A 21,419-nucleotide genomic window follows, 5' to 3' on the forward strand; every position below is an offset into this window, starting at 1 on the left:
CGTTAACACCTTAAATATACACAATAAAAATTTCCTCTTTGTGCCAATTTCTCTAGCAGCTAGTGAACTCCCTCTAAAAAAAGAGATAGTAGTAGTAAAAGTACTTTAAGAATCAGGTAGCTTATATTTAAAGGGTAGTAAAAATTCCCTACCTAAATTACTTACCCCATTTCCTGTTTTACCAGCAACCATGCAGCATGCTGTAGGCAATTTAGTCACACCCAGAAAGAAAAGGGAAAAAATGTTCATTGAAATTTGGTTCCAATATCATTAGTAAACTGCTTAAGTAATTGGCTAATCAAACTCTCCTTTTCAGGAGAGGAGTTAGTGTTCAGAAATGCAGCAATGACCTCAATCTCATTTAAAATCAGAAGTGAGGTAAGATGCCACTTTGTAGTGCTGGCTTGCTGTGGCCTATGAATTCAACAGTGGTATCCCCCTCCTCCCCACAGATTTCTATTTCTCATTAATGAGTTACAAGTGTTTTTTAATATGGGTAACTTATATATATATATTTAAATATCTTACTATTTCATAGGGGAAAGTTCAAAGTAATTGAGGAGTACATACTATGTCTCCAAAGAAGGACTCAGTTTTTTTTGTTTTTTTAATAGAGCTAACATTTTTAACTCTAATTAATGATATCCACATGTAAGTGTTTAGGAGTAAAATGTGCTAATGTCTATAACTCACTTTGAAATACAACAAAAACTAAGATGGGTGGCTGGATAAATTGATAGGTATATAATAAAGCAAATAAAGAAAAATAGCAACAAGTATAGAATCTAGGTGGGTATATGGGTGTTCACTGTACAATTCTTTCAACTTTAATATAGTTTTGAAAATTCTCATAATTAAATGCTAGGGAGAATGTTCTGGGAAGGATTAATAAAAAACTGAAAAAGTTGCTAAAATGAAAACAATAACATTCACAATCATGGTCGTTATGAGGATTAAGTGAAATTCATATAAAATGCTTTGCATGGTAAGTGTGTGACACTAAGATTTCTCAGTTTGCCATTAGACTCCCATAGCTTTCACCTTAAAGAAAGGTAATACATGGCCTGCCTTGTATATACAGCATTCTGTGAACATGACAGAAGCATACGTGTGTAAGTCAATAAAATGCCATAAGTAGTCTCTGCTTCTACATGTCACAAAAATGGCCAGTCACATCCACTTCAAGACCTGGAGAAAGAGAGGGACAGAGAGAGCAAGACACAGAGAGAGAGAGACAGGGAGACAAAGAGAAAGAGACAGAGAGACAGAGAGAGAGAGAGACAGCTTTTGTTGTTCATATGTAGAACCCTGTCCTTTTAAACTTCAAGTGGCTGGTGGGGCACCAGAGACTGCTAAAGACTTAGGATCATTTGGAAACATTATGTGCATTACTTTGTTCAGACATGAGCCAAGCAGAATAAATTAATCACTAGCTAGGTAAGAACTAGAACTGTTCCCAATGCCTAAATGTCTCATCAGTACCTTCCGATCTGTTAGTTTGTTTACTTTGCTAGCTCAAACTAATACCATTTATAGCGCTGCAAGACCCCTTCCTTCTTGCCTTCCATTTACTCAAGCTCTCTCTGAAAGTGCATGGGCATGGTGTAATACACAAATTATGAGTTGTCAGAAGACCTGGCTTTAGGCTTTACCAGATTTCTGGCACTCTGTTTCCTAATGTATAAAATAAGAGAGTTAGACTAAGATGATTATAATTTAAAATTTTCTGGATGGCTAAAGGTCATCATTAATGGACATTACTTAGTATACTGTTTTGTAACAGGGGCTATTAAGACTTATAGGACTTTGAGATCATAGAAAAAATAAATAATAAAAAAATTAAAAAATCGACTAAAGTTGAAACCTTGTATTCAATGTTACCCCACCTTCCTTCAGCCTCCATACTTTATTTAACAGATCAATAAATACTTGTTTCCTCATCTGTAAAGGGATATTAATACTCCCCTTGCAGAGATATTATAAGGATTTAATGAAATTATGTATGTAAAGAATCAAGTAAGATTCCTGGCATGTACTTAATAAATGGTAACTATTACTGTCATTTTTGAATTAAAACCTTATCTGTATTTCACAAGTAATAAAATTATTATCCCTTTAAAGACTTAAAAGGCTTGATCCCTTTCCCTCATGTCCCAAACTGCTCTGCTATAAGTAGTTCTGGAACCTCCCTCATCAATGAAACCCTCATGGGTATCTGAGCTATAGAGAACTATCTGTCCTTTTTTTAAGGGAACTCAGACTCTTCTGTCCTTTTATGTTGACCTTTTTCTCTCCTCTTTTGAGGCAAACTCTGTTCCCTATGGTCACTTCCAGATGATGCCATCAAGTCTGTAATCTACCTGCCATCCTCTGATTATAAAGTAGGGTAGAACTGGAGGTTGCCAAGGGAAACCAGATTACCTTTGTAACATGTAAAATTAAATCAAATGTCTTCAGTACCTGAGATTTGTTAAAGGGTTTTTCCTTCCTAATCCTTTGCAGGCTCCCTGCTTAAGCATGCCAGCAGGTTGAACTGAACTAATCACACAGCAGGGGCTGGAAACCTGAATCCCAAAGTAGTCAGTGTTGCTCAATTATTCAATTTTTATCACGTGCTAATAATGCCTTGGACCTGCTTCTGCTGAGGAAAAAGAAGTACATTTCCCCCTTTCAGTCACCAAGATAATTTTAATAAATGTTCTTTTCCTTAGTGGAAAAAATTCATTCTCTAGAGTAAGCAATTTAATTCTTCCTCCCCAACAGAACCAAATGGCATTAAAGTTATCAAGTTTAATCAAATTTGATACCAAAGGCAGCATGTCACCTCCTGAAAATTCAGAAACCACAGAATTTAATCCTGGGCTCAGCTTTGTTAAATGGGGGAGTTGAATAACGTGCTTGCTAAAAGTGCTTGTGCACTCTGGCCATACACAGACATACAGACACACACACATAAGCATATACCTGTATACACACATCATGGAAACTCTATGCCTGGGAATTTTTTTTTTTTTTTCCTTTTTATTTTTTGGCTGCGTTGGGTCTTTGTTGCTGTGTGCGGGCTTTCTCTAGTTGTGGCGAGCAGGGGCTACTCTATGTTGCAGTGCACGGGTTTCTTGTTGCGGTGGCTTCTCTTGTTGCGGAGCATAGGCTCTAGGCGTGTGGGCTTCAGTAACTGCAGCAAGCAGGTTCGGTAGTTGTGGCCCGCGGGCCCTAGAGCATGTGGGCTTCACCAGTTGTGGTGCATGGGCTCAGTAGTTGTGGCTCCGGGCTCTAGAGTGCAGGCTCAGTAGTTGCAGCGCAGGGGCTTAGTTGCTCCGCAGCATGTGGGATCTTCCTGGACCAGGGACCGAACCTGTGACCCCTGCATTGGCAGGCGTATTCTTAACCACTGCACCACCAGGGAAGTCCAGGGAATGGCTTTTAAGCTTAGAGTTCTGAGCTGGGGGTGCATCCAGCACCAAACTATGAGAGTGGGTTACAGTAAGGCCAGGGATTGAGGCTGATTCAAGCAGAGGTGGAAGGAAGGAAGGAAGAACAGAGAGAGAAGGGGAGGAATTAAAAATGGCATGTTGTCACATATGGATCAATGGAACAGAATAGAGAGCCCAGAAATAAACCCACACACCTATCATCAATTAATCTTCAACAAAGGAGACAAGAATATAAAACGGGAAAAAGACAGTCTCTTCAGCAAGTGGTACTGGGAAAGTTGGACAGCTGCATGTAAATAAATGAAGTTAGAACACACCCTCACACCATGCACAAAAATAAACTCAAAATGGCTTAAAGACTTAAACATAAGACATGACACCACAGAACTCCTAGAAGAGAGCATAGGCAAAACATTCTCTAATCGTACCAATATTTTCTTAGGTCAGTCTCCCAAGGCAATAGAAACAAAAACAAAAATAAACAAATGGGACCTAATCAAACTTACAAGCTTTTGCACAGCAAAGGAAACCATAAAAAGAATGAAAAGACCACCTACAGAATGGGAGAAATTATTTGCAAATGATGCAACCGACAAGGGCAAACAGCTCATACAACTCAACAACAAAAAAGCAAACAACCCAATTGAAAAATGGGCAGAAGTCCTTAATAGACATTTCTCCAAAGAAGACATATGGATGGCCAATAGGCACATGAAAAGATGCTCAACATCACTAATTATTAGAGAAATGCAAATCAAAACTACAATGAGGTACTATCTCACACCGGTCAGAATGGCCATCTTAAAAAGTCTACAAATAACAAATGCTGTAGAGGGTGTGGAGAAAAGGGAACCCTCCTACAGTGTTGGTGGGAATGTAAGTTGTACTGCTGGAGAACAGTATGGAGGTTCTTCAGAAAACTAAAATTAGAATTACCATATGATTCAGTAACCCCCTCCTTGGCACATACCCAGAAAAAACTATAATTCAAAAAGGTACATGCACCCCTATGTTCATTAGCAGCACTGTTCACAATAGCCAAAACATGGAAACAACCTAAATGTCCATTGACAGATGAATGGATAAAGAAGCTGTGGTACATATATACAATGGAATACTACTCAGTCGTAAAAAAAGAATGAAATAATGCCATTTGCAGCAACATGGATGCAAGTATTATCACACTAAGTGAAGTCAGAAAGAGAAAGACAAATGCCATATGATATCACTTACATGTGGAAACTAAAATATGGCACAAATGAACCTATCTACAGAACAGAAACAGACTCACTGACATAGAGATCAGACTTGTGGTTGCCGAGAGGGATGGACTGGGAGTCTGCGGTTGGTAGATGCAAACTATTACATTTAGAATGGATAAACAGCAAGGTCCTACTGTATAGCACAGGCAACTATATCCAATCTCCTGGGATAAACCATCATGGAAAAGAATATAGAAAATCATGTCTATGTGTATAAAACTGAGTCACTGTGGTGCACAGCAGAGATTGGCACAGCATTGTGAATCAACTACACTTCAATAAAAAGAAAAAAAGGCATGTTGGGGAACTACAATTCAGTAAAGTTGGAGCTTGGGGTATGTATGTGTGTACATAAATGTGAGTAGGGGTTCAGAGACTAGAGATGAAACTGGAAAGGTCAGCAGATTTTGAGTGCCAAGCTAGGGCATGAATCCAAAGATTGAAACCATAACAGGAAGTGCCACATTATGTGTATACAAATTCCCATGGCAGCACATTTGATCTTCTATAATTGATCAAGTCACAATATAACCATCATATTCACACTATCGTTTTTCTTATGCGGTAGCTTAAGAGAAAAATAAAGTATTTCTTGTACAAAAATATTTCTTTATTATACATGGGAAAATACAGTGTGAAACAGGCATATGTTCAGAAAAATGTCAGAATGACTGTAAAAAAGACAATCCACTTCTCTCATATTTGTTGCCTATCTGGCCCTTACAGACACCTGAATCTGTAATTCCTGACAGAGGGAAACAAACACTAGACTCTAAACATTGTGTGAGCACTTTGCAAGGTGGCTTACCTCTCTGAGTCTTGGTTTCTCAACTATAAGATAAAGGGGCTCAACACTTCATTATTTGGGGGGTACCTCCTATGTGGTGATATCTTTACGGAGAAAACAGACCTGAAAGACTAGTTTCTGCCCATAAGGGAACTCGTGAACTAGGAGAGAATAAAGGTAAGTAAAATGATAATAAAACCATAATAATGATTAATAATATTAATACAAATAAAAATACAGAATGGTGGGGGCTGTGACAAGGACATATTCTGAGTGGACACTTAGGGCATCCTCAGCTCAGCCTTGGCATTAGAGTTATCAAGAAGTGACACCTAATCTGAGCTCTGAAGAATCAGGGATTGAGAATTAACTGGGTGAAGAGTGGGGAAAGTACATTCCAAATAGAGGAAACTGTTGTACAAAGGTCACGGAGCATGAGGAAGGTTCTGGGAACTAAAGGTTAGTGGTCCCTAAAGAGCTGAGGACGTGTGGCTGCGAAGTGCAAAGGAGGAAGCAGGACTAAGGTCATAGAACTAGTGTACCCATGCTAAGAGGTTTAGATTTTACACTTAAGGCAATATGGTGCCACAGAAGGATTTTAAGCAGTGGAGTAGCATGGTCACATCTGTCATCAGGAATGCTCACTCTGGTTGCAGTGGGAACTAGAGGAAGAAGATGGAACTAAGGGAAATGAAGACGTTTCGTAAACGAAAGCAGTAATTCAAGTAAGAAATAACACATATGGCAGTGGCGGTAGGAATGGAGAGGAGGGGGCAGCTGTAAGAGACAATAAAGACACAGACCAGCAGGACTTGGTGATCGACAGTGGTGTTGGGGTTTCTAAATTACCACTAATGCCCTTAAAACTCTGAAGTCTTTTGAATCCTACACATCTCTTGGACTCATTTATAATTACAAGGGTAAAGCAAATATAGACATGCACCAACAGGGAAATGACAATAGTTGTGTGGGCAGCTATAAGTACTACGCCCTGCTCTTTCTTCTTCTCCCAACACACACACACACACACACACACACACACACACACACACACACACACACACACACACACACACACACACACACACACTCTTTTATGTATTTTTCTTGCATACAAATAGCCAGTTGGGAACTAGGCTCAATAATGATGTTAGTAACAATAGAAACTCTTATTCCCTCTTCCTACCCAGCAAAACTGCCTGAGCTTTCCTCCTCCTCCTCCCCACCCTGCAGTCTGCAACACTTTGAACATCTGCCCGCTCCTCACCTTGGGTCAGGTTTGGTGTCAGGAATGGTGGCAGAAAGAGAGGTAGGGAGAATATCCTCCTAGAACCCCTCTAGACTCTTCCACTTAGCTACCCCCATGTCTCCTCACCACCGTCACCTCCCTGCCACTCTTCTTTTCCCCAGAATCTCGGATGTCAGACCTGTGATGTAAAACTAACACACTGAGTCTGGATGTCTCTTTTGATAAATAAATGTTCTGTTAGCCATATTTAAAAACCCACCCCAATCCTCTACATTTTCTTTCTCCACAGGGTTGAGAAAAACGAAAATGAAGCCAGACATTTTCTAATTTTCTGTTCTTTTTATATAACATGTTAAAAAGTATAGAACTGTTATTTACTGCGGAACATAATTTTCTCTCTCTTTCTCTAAGGATATTATCTCAACCTCAAAGGTTTTGTGTTTTTCAGCAAAAAAAAAAAAAAAAAAAAAAAAAAAAAAAGTATGAGGGTCCCTGGGGAGCAGAGGAGAAGGAAAAACCTCCTTCCTCCCATTCCCCCTTTCTTCCTCTTACTCTGATCATTGGATAGATATAAATTGCCACTGCTGCTGCTGCTGGGAACCTGGGTAAGACATGCTGGATATGGTCCAGAGTGACTATAGTCAATGACAAATAACATTGTGTCCATGTGTGGTAGGCATATATTAGTAGACAAAACAGACACAAATCCCTGTCCTTACAAAATTTATAGTCAAACAGAAAACAAGCAAAATAAGTAAACAAATCACATGCTGTTTTATGTGATAAATGCAATGAGAAATGATAAATACAGTGGAGAAAAGTAACAGACAGGAAAGAGGAATGGAAGAAGAGCAATTTGCAATTTTAAACAGGGTAGTAAGGGAAAGCCTCACTGAGAAGGAAAAAAGATATGAAGGAGGTGAGGGAATAAGCCATACATATATCTGAGGGAGAAATATTTTAGGCAGAGAGAATAGCAATGCAAAGGCCCTGAGGCAGAAGTGTGCCTGTTGTGTCCAATGTGGCTGGAACAGTCAGGAAAGAGAACAAGTATCAAGTGATGAAGTCAAAGAACTAAGGTGCAGTGGTAGGGCAGGGCCAGTACAGGACCTTGTAGGCAATTAAAGGACTTCGCTTTTACTCTGAGGGAGATGGGGAGACACAGGAGGGTAAGCAAAGGAAGGACATGAATTGATTTACTTTTTAAAGTGGTAGGGGACAAGCATGGAAGCAGGGACAGCTTTTAGGAGGCTACTGAAAAAATCCAAGCAATTGCTCAACCTGCCTCTGGATAAAGGAAATGATTTTGACAGGTACAGCAAGGAGAAGGATTAGGGTCTTTTCCAGTCTTGGATCTCAATGCCTTCAAACTAACCCTTGTTCAACAGTCCTCAGCCCTTTTGCTGAAAGAATAAGTTGAGGCTTTAACAGCTAAAACCCTGTCCTAGGTCTTGGCTTGTAACCCTATGCCTCACTGTGCTGGATTATTCCCTTCCAAGAAGGAGCTCCCAGTGCACAGGTAGCAGGTAGGAGGTACCAGGCCCAGGCATCTCATCTGTGCCCTGCAGTACATCTCCACAGGCACTGGCCTTCAGAGCCAGAGGCTTCTAGATAGTCATCATGGATAAGAAGATCAAATAGTCCATCTTGATGGGATTGGGGAAGAGGGTACACTGAGGACAGACAGCTGGCATGCATAGACTGCAGGCCCCAGAAAAGTACTGACCATGGGATTCATAGTGGCCAGGATCCTGTATATAGCAGACTCAGTCTAGGGAGTTTTCTGGATTCCTACCTTGGACACAATATGGGTTTCAAGAAATCCAATGTAGGGCTTCCCTGGTGGCGCAGTGGTTGAGAGTCCGCCTGCCGATGCAGGGGACACGGGTTCGTGCCGCGGTCTGGGGGGATACTGCATGCCGCGGAGCAGCTGGGCCCGTGAGCCATGGTCGCTGGGCCTGCGCATCCAGAGCCTGTGCTCCACAATGGGAGGGGCCGCAGCAGTGAGAGGCCCATGTACCACAAAAAAAGAAATCCAATGTAACCATCAGAGCACAGGGCTGGCCTATGACAGCAACTTCCCTGGGAGAGCCTCCCACTCTTTCTGCTACAGATCAGGAACTCCATGCCTTTCATCCAGGCCGACCATCAGAAGTCTTCCAGTTCACATATCTAAGTCACTTCTGTAAACTTGGCCTGTGGACAAAATCAGCCACAAAGAAGATCCAAAATACCAAGTGGGCCAGTTCTTCTATCTACATTGGGGTTCTGCTCACAAGCACACATGAAGAGACACACAATAAATATGTAAAAAACAAAGATGCAGCAAATACGTATGTGTACGTACAGATGCAGATATATATATGTATGTATATATGTGTGTGTATGTGTGTGTGTGCGTATATATACATATATATATATAGATAGATAGATAGATAAAAACATACCCATAAGGCAGAAGGCAGAATATTCTATTCAAAGATTTCAAGAAACATAGCTGATAAGTACATGCATTTTCAAAAAAATTAAATTATTAAATCTAGATCAGTGGTTCTCAAACAGTTTGGTTTCATGACTTTTTACAGTATTAAACATTTTTGAGAACCCAATATAGCTTTTGTTTATGTTGGTTATATCTATCAATATTTATAATATTAGTAATTAAAACTAAAAAATTTAAAAATATTAATTCATCTAAAATTGATAACAAAGTAATAAATCTACTACATGCTAACATTTTTAAAATATTATATTTTTCAAACAAAATAATTTAGAAGAATGGCAATGCAGTACATTTTTGCAATTTCCTCAGTATATATCTTAATAAAAGATAGCTGTTTTTTCATATCTGCTTCTACATTCAATTTGCTGCAATAGTACATATCATGTAGCCTCTGGAAAACTCCACTGTATACTCTTGAGAGGATGAGAATGAAAAAGGCAAATAATTATATATATTATGAAAATACTTTTGGCCTTATGAATCTCTTGCAAGGACACCTAGTAGTCCCTACACAACACTCTGAGAACTACTGATGTGACTGAAATGAACAATTTTGAAGAAACATACAAATAATTAAAATTTGACTCAAGATGAATGAACAAACCCATATAGACCAATAACCTTCAACAGAATAAACAGAAAAAGTAATAAAGATCTCCCCTTAGTACTCCCTAAAATGTTTTCTTAAGTGTAGTCTACCAGAACTTCAAGAAACAGAAACAGATTACTCCTTTGTTGCTAAAATTTTCCAAAGACAAAAGATAGAAAGCCTAAATTTGCACAAGCCTCTTAGATAGCCTCATCCACCAGAGGGCAGACAGCAGAAGCAAGAAGAACTACAATCCTGCAGCCTGTGGAACAAAATCCACATTCACAGAAAGGTAGACAAGATGAAAAGGCAGAGGGCTATGTACCAGATGAAGGAACAAGATAAAACCCCAGAAAAACAACTAAATGAAGTGGAGATAGGCAACCTTCCAGAAAAAGAATTCAGAATAATGATAGTGAAGATGATCCAGGACCTCGGAAAAAGAATGGAGGCAAAGATCGAGAAGATGCAAGAAATGTTTAACAAAGACCTAGAAGAATTAAAGAACAAACAAACAGAGATGAACAATACAATAACTGAAATGAAAACTATACTAGAAGGAATCAATAGCACAATAACTGAGGCAGAAGAACGGATAAGTGACCTGAAAGACAGAACGGTGGAATTCACTGCTGCGGAACAGAATAAAAAAAAAAAAGAATGAAAAGAAATGAAGACAGCTTAAGAGACCTCTGGGACAACATTAAATGCAACAACATTCACATTATAGGGGTCCCAGAAGGAGAAGAGAGAGAGAAAGGACCCGAGAAAATATCTGAAGAGATTATAGTCGAAAACTTCCCTAACATGGGAAAGGAAACAGTCACCCAAATCCAGGAAGCAGAGAGAGTCCCATACAGGATAAACACAAGGAGAAACATGCCAAGACACATAGTAATCAAATTGGCAAAAATTAAAGACAAAGTAAAATTACTGAAAGCAGCAAGGGAAAAATGACAACATACAAGGGAACTCCCATAAGGTTAACACCTGATTTCTCAGCAGAAACTCTACAAGCCAGAAGGGAGTGGCATGATATACTTAAAGTGATGAAAGGGAAGAACCTAAAACCAAGATTACTCTACCCAGCAAGGATCTCATTCAGATTTGATGGAGAAATCAAAAGCTTTACAGACAAGCAAAAGCTAAGAGAATTCAGCACCACCAAACCAGCTCTACAACAAATGCTAAAGGAACTTCTCTAAGTGGGAAACACAAGAGAAGAAAAGGACCTACAAAAACAAAACCAAAACAATTTAGAAAATGGTCATAGGAACATACATATCGATAATTACCTTAAACATGAATGGATTGAATGCTCCAACCAAAAGACACAGGCTTGCTGAATGGATACAAAAACAATACCCATCTATATGCTGTCTACAAGAGACCCACTTCAGACCTAGGAACACATACAGACTGAAAGTGAGGGGATGGAAAAAGATATTCCATGAAAATGGAAATCAAAAGAAAGCTGGAGTAGCAACACTCATATCAGATAAAATAGACCTTAAAATAAAGAATGTTACAAGAGACAAGGAAGGACACTACATAATGATCAAGGAATCAGTCCAATAAGAAGATATAACAATTAATATATATACACCCAACGTAGCAGCAATTCAGTACATAAGGCAACTGCTAATAGCTCTAAAAGAGGAAATCGACAGTAACACAATAATAGTGGGGGACTTTAACACCTCACTTATACCAATGGACAGATCATCCACAATGAATATAAATAAGGAAACAGAAGCTTTAAACGACACAATAGACCAGATATATTTAATTGATATTTATAGGACATTCCATCTAAAAACATCAGATTACACTTTCTTCTCTAGTGCACACGGAACATTCTCCAGGATAGATCACATCTTGGGTCACAAATCAAGCCTCAGTAAATTTAAGAAAATTAAAATCATATCAAGCATCTTTTCTGACCACAACACTATGAGATTAGAAATGAATTACAGGGAAAAAAATGAAAAAAACACAAACACATGGAGGCTAAACAATATATTACTAAATAACCAAGAGATCACTGAAGAAATCAAAGAGGAAATCAAAAAATACCTAGAGACAAATGACAGTGAAAACACGACGATCCAAAACCTATGGGATGCAGCAAAAGCAGTTCTAAGGGGGAAGTTTATAGCTATACAAGCCTACCTCAAGAAACAAGAACAATCTCAAATAAACAATCTAAACTTACACTTAAAGGAACTAGAGAAAAAAGAACAAACAAAATCCAAAGTTAGCAGAAGAAAAGAAATCATAAAGATCAGAGCAGAAATAAATGAAATAGAAACAAAGAAAATAGCAAAGATCAATAAAACTAAAACCTGGTTCTTTGAGAAGATACACAAAATTGATAAACCTTTAGCCAGACTCATCAAGAAAAAGAGGGAGAGGACTCAAATCAATAAAATTAGAAATGAAAAAAGGAGAAGCTACAACAGACACTGCAGAAATACAAAGCATCCTAAGAGACTACTACAAGCAACTCTATGCCAATAAAATGGACAACCTGGAAGAAATGGACAAATACTTACAAAGGTATAACCCTCCAAGACTGAATCAGGAAGAAATAGAAAATACGAACAGACCAATCACAAGTAATGAAATTGAAACTGTGATTAAAAATCTTCCAACAAACAGAAGTCCAGGAGCAGAAGGCTTCACAGGTGAATTCTATCAAACATTTAGAGAAGAGCTAACACCCATCCTTCTCAAACTCTTCCAAAAAATTGCAGAGGAAGGAACATTCCCAAACCCATTCTATGAAGCCACCATCACCCTGATACCAAAACCAGACAAAGATACTACAAAAAAAGAAAATTATACACCAATAACACTGATACATATAGATGCAAAAATCCTCAACAAAATACTAGCAAACAGAATCCAACAACACATTAAAAGGATCATACACCATGATCAAGTGGGATTTATCCCAGGGATGCAAGGATTCTTCAATATATGCAAATCAATCAATGTGATACACCATATTAACAAATTGAAGAAGAAAAACCATATGATCATCTCAATAGGTGCAGAAAAAGCTTTTGACAAAATTCAACACCCATTTATGATAAAAACTCTCCAGAAAGTGGACATAGAGGGAATCTACCTCAACATAATAAAGGCCATATATGACAAACCCACAGCAAACATCATTCTCAATAGTGAAAAACTGAAAGCATTTCCTCTAAGATCAGGAACAAGACAAGGATGTCCACTCTCACCACTATTATTCAACCTAGTTTTGGAAGTCCTAGCCACAGCAATCAGAGAAGAAAAAGAAAGAAAAGGAATACAAATTGGGAAAGAAGAAGTAAAACCATCACTGTTTGCAGATGACGTGATACTATACATAGAGAATCCTAAAGATGCCACGAGAAAACTACTAGAGATAATCAATGAATCTGGTAACGTTGCAGGATACAAAATTAATGCACAGAAATCTCTGGCATTCCTATACACTAATGATGAAAAATCTGAAAGAGAAATTAAGGAAACACTCCCATTTACCATTGCAACAAAAAGAATAAAATACCTAGGAATAAACCTACTTAGGGAGACAAAAGACCTGTATGCAGAAAACTATAAGACACTGATGAAAGAAATTAAAGATGATACCAACAGATGGACAGATATACCATGTTATTGGATTAAAAGAATCAATACTGTGAAAATGACTATACTACCCAAAGCAACCTACAGATTCAATGCAATCCCTACCAAATTACCAATGGTATTTTTTACAGAACTAGAACAAAAAATCTTAAAATTTGTATGGAGACACAAAAGACCCCGAATAGCCAAAGCAGTCTTGAGGGAAGAAAAACGGAGCTGGGGTAATCAGACTCCCTGACTTGAGACTATACTACAAAGCTATAGTAATCAATACAATATGGTTCTGGCACAAAAACAGAAATATAGATCAATGGAACAAGATAGAAAGCCCAGAGATAAACCCACGCACCTATGGTCAACTAATCTATGACAAAGGAGGCAAGGATATACAATGGAGAAAAGACAGTCTCTTCAATAAGTGGTGCTGAGAAAACTGGACAGCTACATGTAAAAGAATGAAATTAGAACACTCCCTAACACCATACACAAAAATAAACTCAAAATGGAGTTTAATGTAAATGTAAGACCGGACACTATAAAACTCTTAGAGGAAAACATAGGAAGAACACTCTTTGACATAAATCACAGCGAGATCTCTTTTGATCCATCTCCTAGAGTAATGGAAATAAAAACAAAAATAAACAAATGGGACGTAATGAAACTTAAAAGCTTTTGCACAGCAAAGGAAACCATAAACAAGACGAAAAGACAACCCTCAGAATGGGAGAAAATATTTGCAAACGAATCAACAGACAAAGGATTAATCTCCAAAATATATAAACAGCTCATGCAGCTCAATATTAAAAAAACAAACAACTCAACCAAAAAATGGGCAGAAGACCTAAATAGACATTTCTCCAAAGAGGACATACAGATGGCCAAGAAGCACATGATAGCTCTCAACATCACCTATTATCAGAGAAATGCAAATCAAAACTACAATGAGGTATCATCTCAGACCAGTTAGAATGGGCATCATCAGAAAATCCACAAACAACAAATGCTGGAGAGGGTGTGGAGAAAAGGGAACCCTCTTGCACTGTTGGTGGGAATGTAAATTGATACAGCCACTATGGAGAACAGTATGCAGGTTCCTTTAAAAACTAAAAATAGAATTACCATATGATCCAGCAATCCCACTACTGGGCACATACCCAGAGAAAACCATAATTCAAAAAGACACATGCACCCTAATGTTCATTGCAGCACTATTTACAATAGCCAGGTCATGGAAGCAACCTAAATGCCCATCAACAGACAAATGGATAAAGAAAATGTGGTACATATATACAATGGAATATTACTCAGCCATAAAAAGGAACGAAATTGGGTCATTTGTTGAGACGTGGATGGCTCTAGAAACTGTCATACAGAGTGAAGTCAGTCAGGAAGAGCAAAACAAATACCGCATATTAACGCATGTATGTGGAACCTAGAAAAATGCTACAGATGAACCAGTTTGCAGGGCAGAAGTTGAGACACAGATGTAGAGAACAAACATATGGACACCAAGGGGGGAAAGCCGCGGGGGGGGTGGGGATGGTGGTGTGATGAATTGGGCGATTGGGATTGACATGTATACACTGATGTATATAAAATTGATGACTAATAAGAACCTGCTGTATAAAAAATAAATAAATTTAAAAAATTTTTTTAAATGATAGAAAGCCTGATAATTAAATCCACATAGCTTACATAATCTAATATTCAAACCATAATCCAATATGTAATCTAATCGCATAATTTAATACCCAAACCAAAGGTAGCATAAAAATGGTAGATAATAGGCTATTCTTATTTACATATATATATACATATTTATGTATATATGTAAAAATCCTATATAAAATATTAATAAGTCAAATTTTTATGTAAATAAAATGACTGAAAAATGTTATCTCAGGAAAACAACAAAAGTTCAACATAAGAAAATCAATTCATTTACTTGACTATAATAATAGCTAAAAAGAGAAAAATATGTCTGCAAAATATCTGTTCCTGATTCAAAAAACTTCCTATACTTGGAATGGAAGCAAACTTCCTTAAATAGATAAAGAGTATGTATCAGAAAAGAGTTAACAACATAATTAATATTTAAACTCTAGAAACATTCCTATTATTGAGGGTTAAGACAAGAGTCACTTGTATTACCATTAGGTAACATGTTTTGGAGGTCCTAGTCAAGTCTATAAGATAAATACACACACATACATACATACATACACACATATACAATAAATATACACATAAATAGTAGGAAAAAAAGAGTAGAATAATGATCATTATTTGCAAATAAGGTAACAGCATATTTAGATAACCAACTGAATTGGAATTAATTCAGAATTAATTAATAATAGAATTATTATTAGGGGAATATCACTAGAATTAATAATAGAGGCTAGAAAGTTGGGCAGTTACAAGATAAATATCAAGACACACAAACATACACACATTACTTTCCTAGTAACCAAATAGAAAATGTTATTAAAAAAAAAACCTACTCAGATTACAATTAAAATAAAAAATGAAAACACGTTAAAAAAACCCACATACGAATAAATTTATGAAATGTGAGATGAAAACTGTAAAATAATTGTAAGCCCAAACAAAGAATTGAAAAAATGTAGAGAAATTTGTTCCTAGTTGAAAAGTTCCACAAAAATTAGAAATTTAAGTTTGTTGAATGACCATAAACAAAGATAAATGACAGGCTGAAAGAAATAAAATAGACAAAGGATCAATAACCATATGTCCGAAGAGCTCTTACAAATCAATTTTAAAGAGCCAAATAACCAAATAAAAAGGAACCCCAATGGTTAATAAACATGCAAAAGAGATGTGAAACCTCACTTGAAAATCAAACAAGTGTAAATTAAACAAGATAATTTTTGCGTGGTTTAGAATACGAAAGAGTATGATATGCCCAGTTTGGGCAAGGGTACAAGGTTGTAATACACTGTTGTAAACTGGTAACATCTTTTAGGAGGTCAATTTGGAAATACTTATCAAAATTTTAATCAATTCAAAGAGAAGAGTTGCCCATTTTAAATGTAAACCTCATTCCCCATAAATACAATAGCTATCTTTAGAAGTGCTGTGATGACAGAATGAATGTTTTGTAAACTATAAAATGTACACACAACACCCTCCCCCACCCCATATAACACGATCTTATTTTTAGAGAAAAATCTTTCTCCAAGTTAATGAATTTTATTATAATTTGAGAAATAGCTTATGTGTCAAGGTATTAATATTGGAGGCTTTCTAAATTTATTAAAACAATGTCCTGAAAACTTCAAACAAAATCTTTCCAAATAAATGACAAACTCCTCTGATCTGGTAAGGTTTAGTGTGCCTACCACTTTTTCTTTCCAGGAACTTGCCTAAGTAGTGTCAGAGGCGGGATGGGAAGAAGGTCAAAAAGAATCCTGGAAAAAGCATGGGAGTCTGAAATAGAAAGAACTGGGTTCAAGTTCTCTTCCTACTTAGCAGCAAGTAATTTGGGGCAATTAAATGCCCTTTTGGTGTTTGTTTCCTCGTCTGTAAAACAGGGAGAATGCTGTTTCTTGCATAATTGGAAGTTTAAATGAGATATTATACCAAAATGTTAATTGTTTTTTATAATGCAGGTCTCCTAACTCTGTTTAGTAATGCACATTAAACAAAAATGGGGATTTCCTCAAGCCTTGCCCCTTCCAAACTTTCAGTTCTAGTTTTAGTCTAAAAGTTTAAGAAAGGTGATTTGTTGTGAATTTGAGAATGGAACATCACCTGCACTGGGCCAGTTTCTAGCCATGAATGCTAGTTAACGGGTGTGCAAAACATAAAGGCAAATGATCAAGGCAGATCAAACCATATACCCAACAACAAAATGCAGTATGACGCTGGGGAAAGGAGAAAGGCAGGGGCCCTTGGACCTTAAATTTTGTCCAGTTTGAATCCTGCCAATATCTTTATTAGGACACCTTGATATAGTATTTGGAAGGAAGGGAGGGAGCAAGGGAAGGCAGGAAGGTAAGGGAGAGGGAAAGGGGGAGAAAGAGATGGAGACAGTGAGAGAAAAAGAAGGAAGAAGGAACCACAGATTCCTACGAATAATTTGGTGAAGACTATCTAATGGCAAGATCTAATGACAAGGCTTTGGTGGCTGGGATATTTCAAGTGCATTTCTAGAAAATGGCAGTGTGATGAGTTATTCATATACTACCACTAATTTGTACAATATGATATAAAAATAGAAGTTAAAATAACTAAACAAATAAAAAAGGCCTAAGTTCATGAGATGTCAAAAATGATTAGTAAATATACTCAGAGTCTAACTGGTAACGAATTTTTTCTACCCTTTTCTTCCACCTACCACTCCTCCATTATATAACCTTAAAATATGCAAACATTGTAAATGTCATTATTGGGTATGAACGCTACTATTAACTGCCAAAAAAGAATATAAAATTTCTTCAAGAATATCTTTTCTCATATTTTTCCATATAATTAATTTGTAAAATAAAAACTAAATTGACAGATTTCCATTAGGGTTGTTTATAGCATAAAAAAGTATTTCTAACCTCACAGATGAAAGAAACTAGACAGTATACTTTGATTTTGGTAATTTGTTTAATGTAGTAAATAAAAATAATGTAACTATAATAAAAATTAAAATGAGACAAATGCAAAAATTATATTTTAAAAGTAAGCAAATGTATTTGGACTTCTGGGTAAAGAGAGAATATCAAATTCAGGTATGTACTTTTGCTAATCCTCTAAAACAACAAATAACGAGATTTGTTAAAAGAGCATAAAATCCACCAGGATGGGGACAGTGGGAGTGTAGTTAGAAATCTGGAAGTTGGAAAGCAGACAGAGGAATCGTAAAGGACAGAGACACACACAAAAAGCTGAAACCTAAACTGGCACTCATACGCCACAATCAACGAAAGTCTGAGGAGTAAACACACCACCATGGAATTCTGGAAGTGGGGATAGAAGGAGCAAAATAAGGAAGTTTGACTGAAAATCTGTTTGAAAAAAGAGGTAGCTCTTCAAATCCCCCACATCACTTCATTTAGCCAGGTGAATGACCTGCCCTAACTCCTCTAAAGGACTACTTATTTTTTTTGGAGAAGGTAAAATGAGGGTCTTTTCAGTGGGGGTCATGAGTCACATGAAGGGAAATGACACCAGATGGCAACTTGGATCTAGAGGAAATGAGGAGCACTAGAAATGGTAAATTTGTGGTAAATATAATAGGTAGGCATATTGTTTTCAACTCTTCTTTGAAAGATATGTATTTCAGGGCAAAAATTATAACACAGTATTGTAGGGTTAAAACGTATACAGACATAACAGATATACAATTGCACTAAGAACAGTAAAACAGAAATATAATGTTGTAAGATTATAATATTCCTGATTGAGTTAAGATAAAGATGGTTATTATAGCCCCTAGAGCAAAGCTTGGCAACATTTTTCTGTTAAAGACTAGATAGTACATATCTTAGGCTTTGCTGGACATATGCATCTAGCACACCTAATCAACTCTGCTATTGTAGCGCAAAAGAAGAAAAACCCAAAATAAACTATCTAAGCTCCCAACTTTAGGAAGACAGAAAAAGAACAATTAAAGCCATAATAAGTAGAAGGAAGAAAATAATAAAGAACAGAAATCAATGAAATATAAAATAAACATATACAGAATTAATCAATGAAACCAAATACTGGTTCTTTGAAAAGATCAATAACATTGGTAAATCTCTAGCTGCACAGATCACAGGAAAAGAAGAGAAGACACACATTACCATTGTCATGGAATAAAACATTAAACCATAAGAAGGGGGAACATTATGAAAAACTTTATGAAAATAAATCTGACAACTTAGATGAAACAAATTCCTCAAAAGATACAAATTACCAAAACTGACAGAAGAAGTAATAGGAAACTTGAATAACCCACTATCAACTGAAGAATCTGAATTTGTAATAAAAAAAACATGGTCAAATATTCTAAGGAATCTACAACAAAACTATTAGAACTATTTTTAAAAGTTTAGCAAGATTGCAGGTTACAAGTCTTCAAAAACCAACTACATTTCTACAGATCAGCAATGAAAAATTGGAAAATGCAATAAAACTCCAATTCCACTTACAAGAGCACCCAAAACAATGAAATTCTTAGGGACAAATTATTTTAAATATGTGTGAAATCTGTATACTGAAAACTGTAAACCATTATTGAAAGAAATTAAAGATCAAAATAAATGAAAGTGGGAGTGTAGACTAGTACAACCACTTTGAAAATAGTTTGGCATTATCTGATAAACTCAAAGAAATGTATTCCTTATGACTCAGCAATTCCACTCATAGGCATATACCATAGATAAACTCCTGCATATTTGCACTAGGATAAGCTTCAAGAATGTTGATGGTTTCACTGCTGAAAGTAGCTAAAAACTAGAAATGTCCTCAATATCCGTTAATAGTAGTATGAATAAACTGCAGTATATTCATGCAACTGAATACCGTACAGCAATGACAACCTACAGCTCCACATAGCAATATGAATGAATCTCTTAAAAATAACATCAAATGATAGAAGCCAGACACAAAAGATTTATCATGTTATGATTCCATTTTATATGAAGTTCAAAATCAGGCCCATTTCAACTCTAGCTTTCGGAGTAAAGACAATGGTTATCTGTGAGAAGGAAGGGGTTAAATACTGATGAATATAATAACATAAATTGCTAAAAAGAAAATGAAAATATTTCTATTCCAGGATAGATTTCAACTTCAAGGACTCACATCATGTAATCTCTGTGTTTCCTATGAGGCAATTACTTAAAATGTGAGAAACATGAAAGACAAAACAAACTGGAAAAAGACTACCTAAGATGTCCAACAAGCTATCCAATAGATGTACTATATCACAAGCTCAGGAAAAAAGTCTCTATGCTAATTGAATACTGTTTATCTGAACACTCACTCTGATTCATTACACTATACCTGTAGTGAGTATGATTAAAAGCCCTTCAAAAGACACATGTGGTGCATCTTAATCTTATTTACAAAATAACTCAGGTTGCATCATGAATAAAAATGTATCCAGAAGAAGTGCCCTGAATACATGTCTGCATTTAAAAAAATCTTTTGGAATACCAATTTAGCATTCGTTCCTGGTTACTGATTTATTCAATAGGGCTTGAGTGTACATGCCCACTTTCTTCATAAGGAGAGATTCTACCAGGTAATGCTTTCAGAAATACGATCCAAAGCCTCACTAAAATCATTCTCTCACAGTTTCTAATATGAATTTATAGTGATAATACCAAATGAACAAATATTATCAATACACATAACACCCCAGCTTCACAAAAAATTTAAATCCTAGATGTGAACTGAATTCTAAATAGAAACTATTTTATATTATGATTCTATTTTTTTTAATGAGTTAAGTTTTTTTTAATTTATTTTTATTTTAATTATTTATTTTTGGCTGTGTTGGGTCTTCGTTGCTGCACACGGGCTTTTCTCTAGCTGCAGTGAGTGGGGGCTACTCTTCGTTGTGGTGCATGGGCTTCTCATTGCGGTGGCTTCTTTTGTTGCAGAGCACGGGCTCTAGGCACACAGGCTTCAGTAGTTATGGCTCACGGGCTCTAGAGCCCAGGCTCAGTAGTTGTGGTGTGTGGGCTTAGTTGCTCCACAGCATGTGGGATCTTACCGGACCAGGGATCAAACCTGTGTCTCCTGCATTGGCAGGCAGATTCTTATCCACTGTGTCATCAGGGAAGCCCTGATTTTTTAAATTGAGATAAAATTGGTATATAACCTTATATAAGTTTCAGGTGTACAACATTATAATTTGACATCTGTATATACTACAAAATGATCAGCACCAATAGTCTAGTTACCATCCTTCACCATACAATTGACCCCCCTCAGCCATTTCATCCATCTTGCAAC

The 21,419-nt window shown here is 36.7% G+C and overlaps 1 protein-coding gene across 8 annotated transcripts in view; it reads right to left on the bottom strand.

Annotated features, from left to right (window-relative positions):
* The window catches only part of PUS10 (pseudouridine synthase 10), a 64,599-nt gene that overhangs the window by 26,830 nt on the left and 16,350 nt on the right, over window positions 1–21,419 (bottom strand). For all 8 annotated transcript variants that reach the window (XM_027131767.1, XM_027131769.1, XM_027131766.1 and 5 more), the window contains one exon: window positions 166–200. In XM_027131767.1, coding sequence (XP_026987568.1) covers window positions 166–200 — 35 coding nt within the window. The remainder of the gene's footprint in view (window positions 1–165; window positions 201–21,419) is intronic.

This window comes from Aethalodelphis obliquidens, unplaced genomic scaffold (assembly GCF_003676395.1).
Source record: "Aethalodelphis obliquidens isolate GAN/ISIS:26980383/991018 unplaced genomic scaffold, ASM367639v1 scaffold40, whole genome shotgun sequence".
Classification (NCBI taxonomy): Eukaryota; Metazoa; Chordata; class Mammalia; order Artiodactyla; family Delphinidae; genus Aethalodelphis; species Aethalodelphis obliquidens.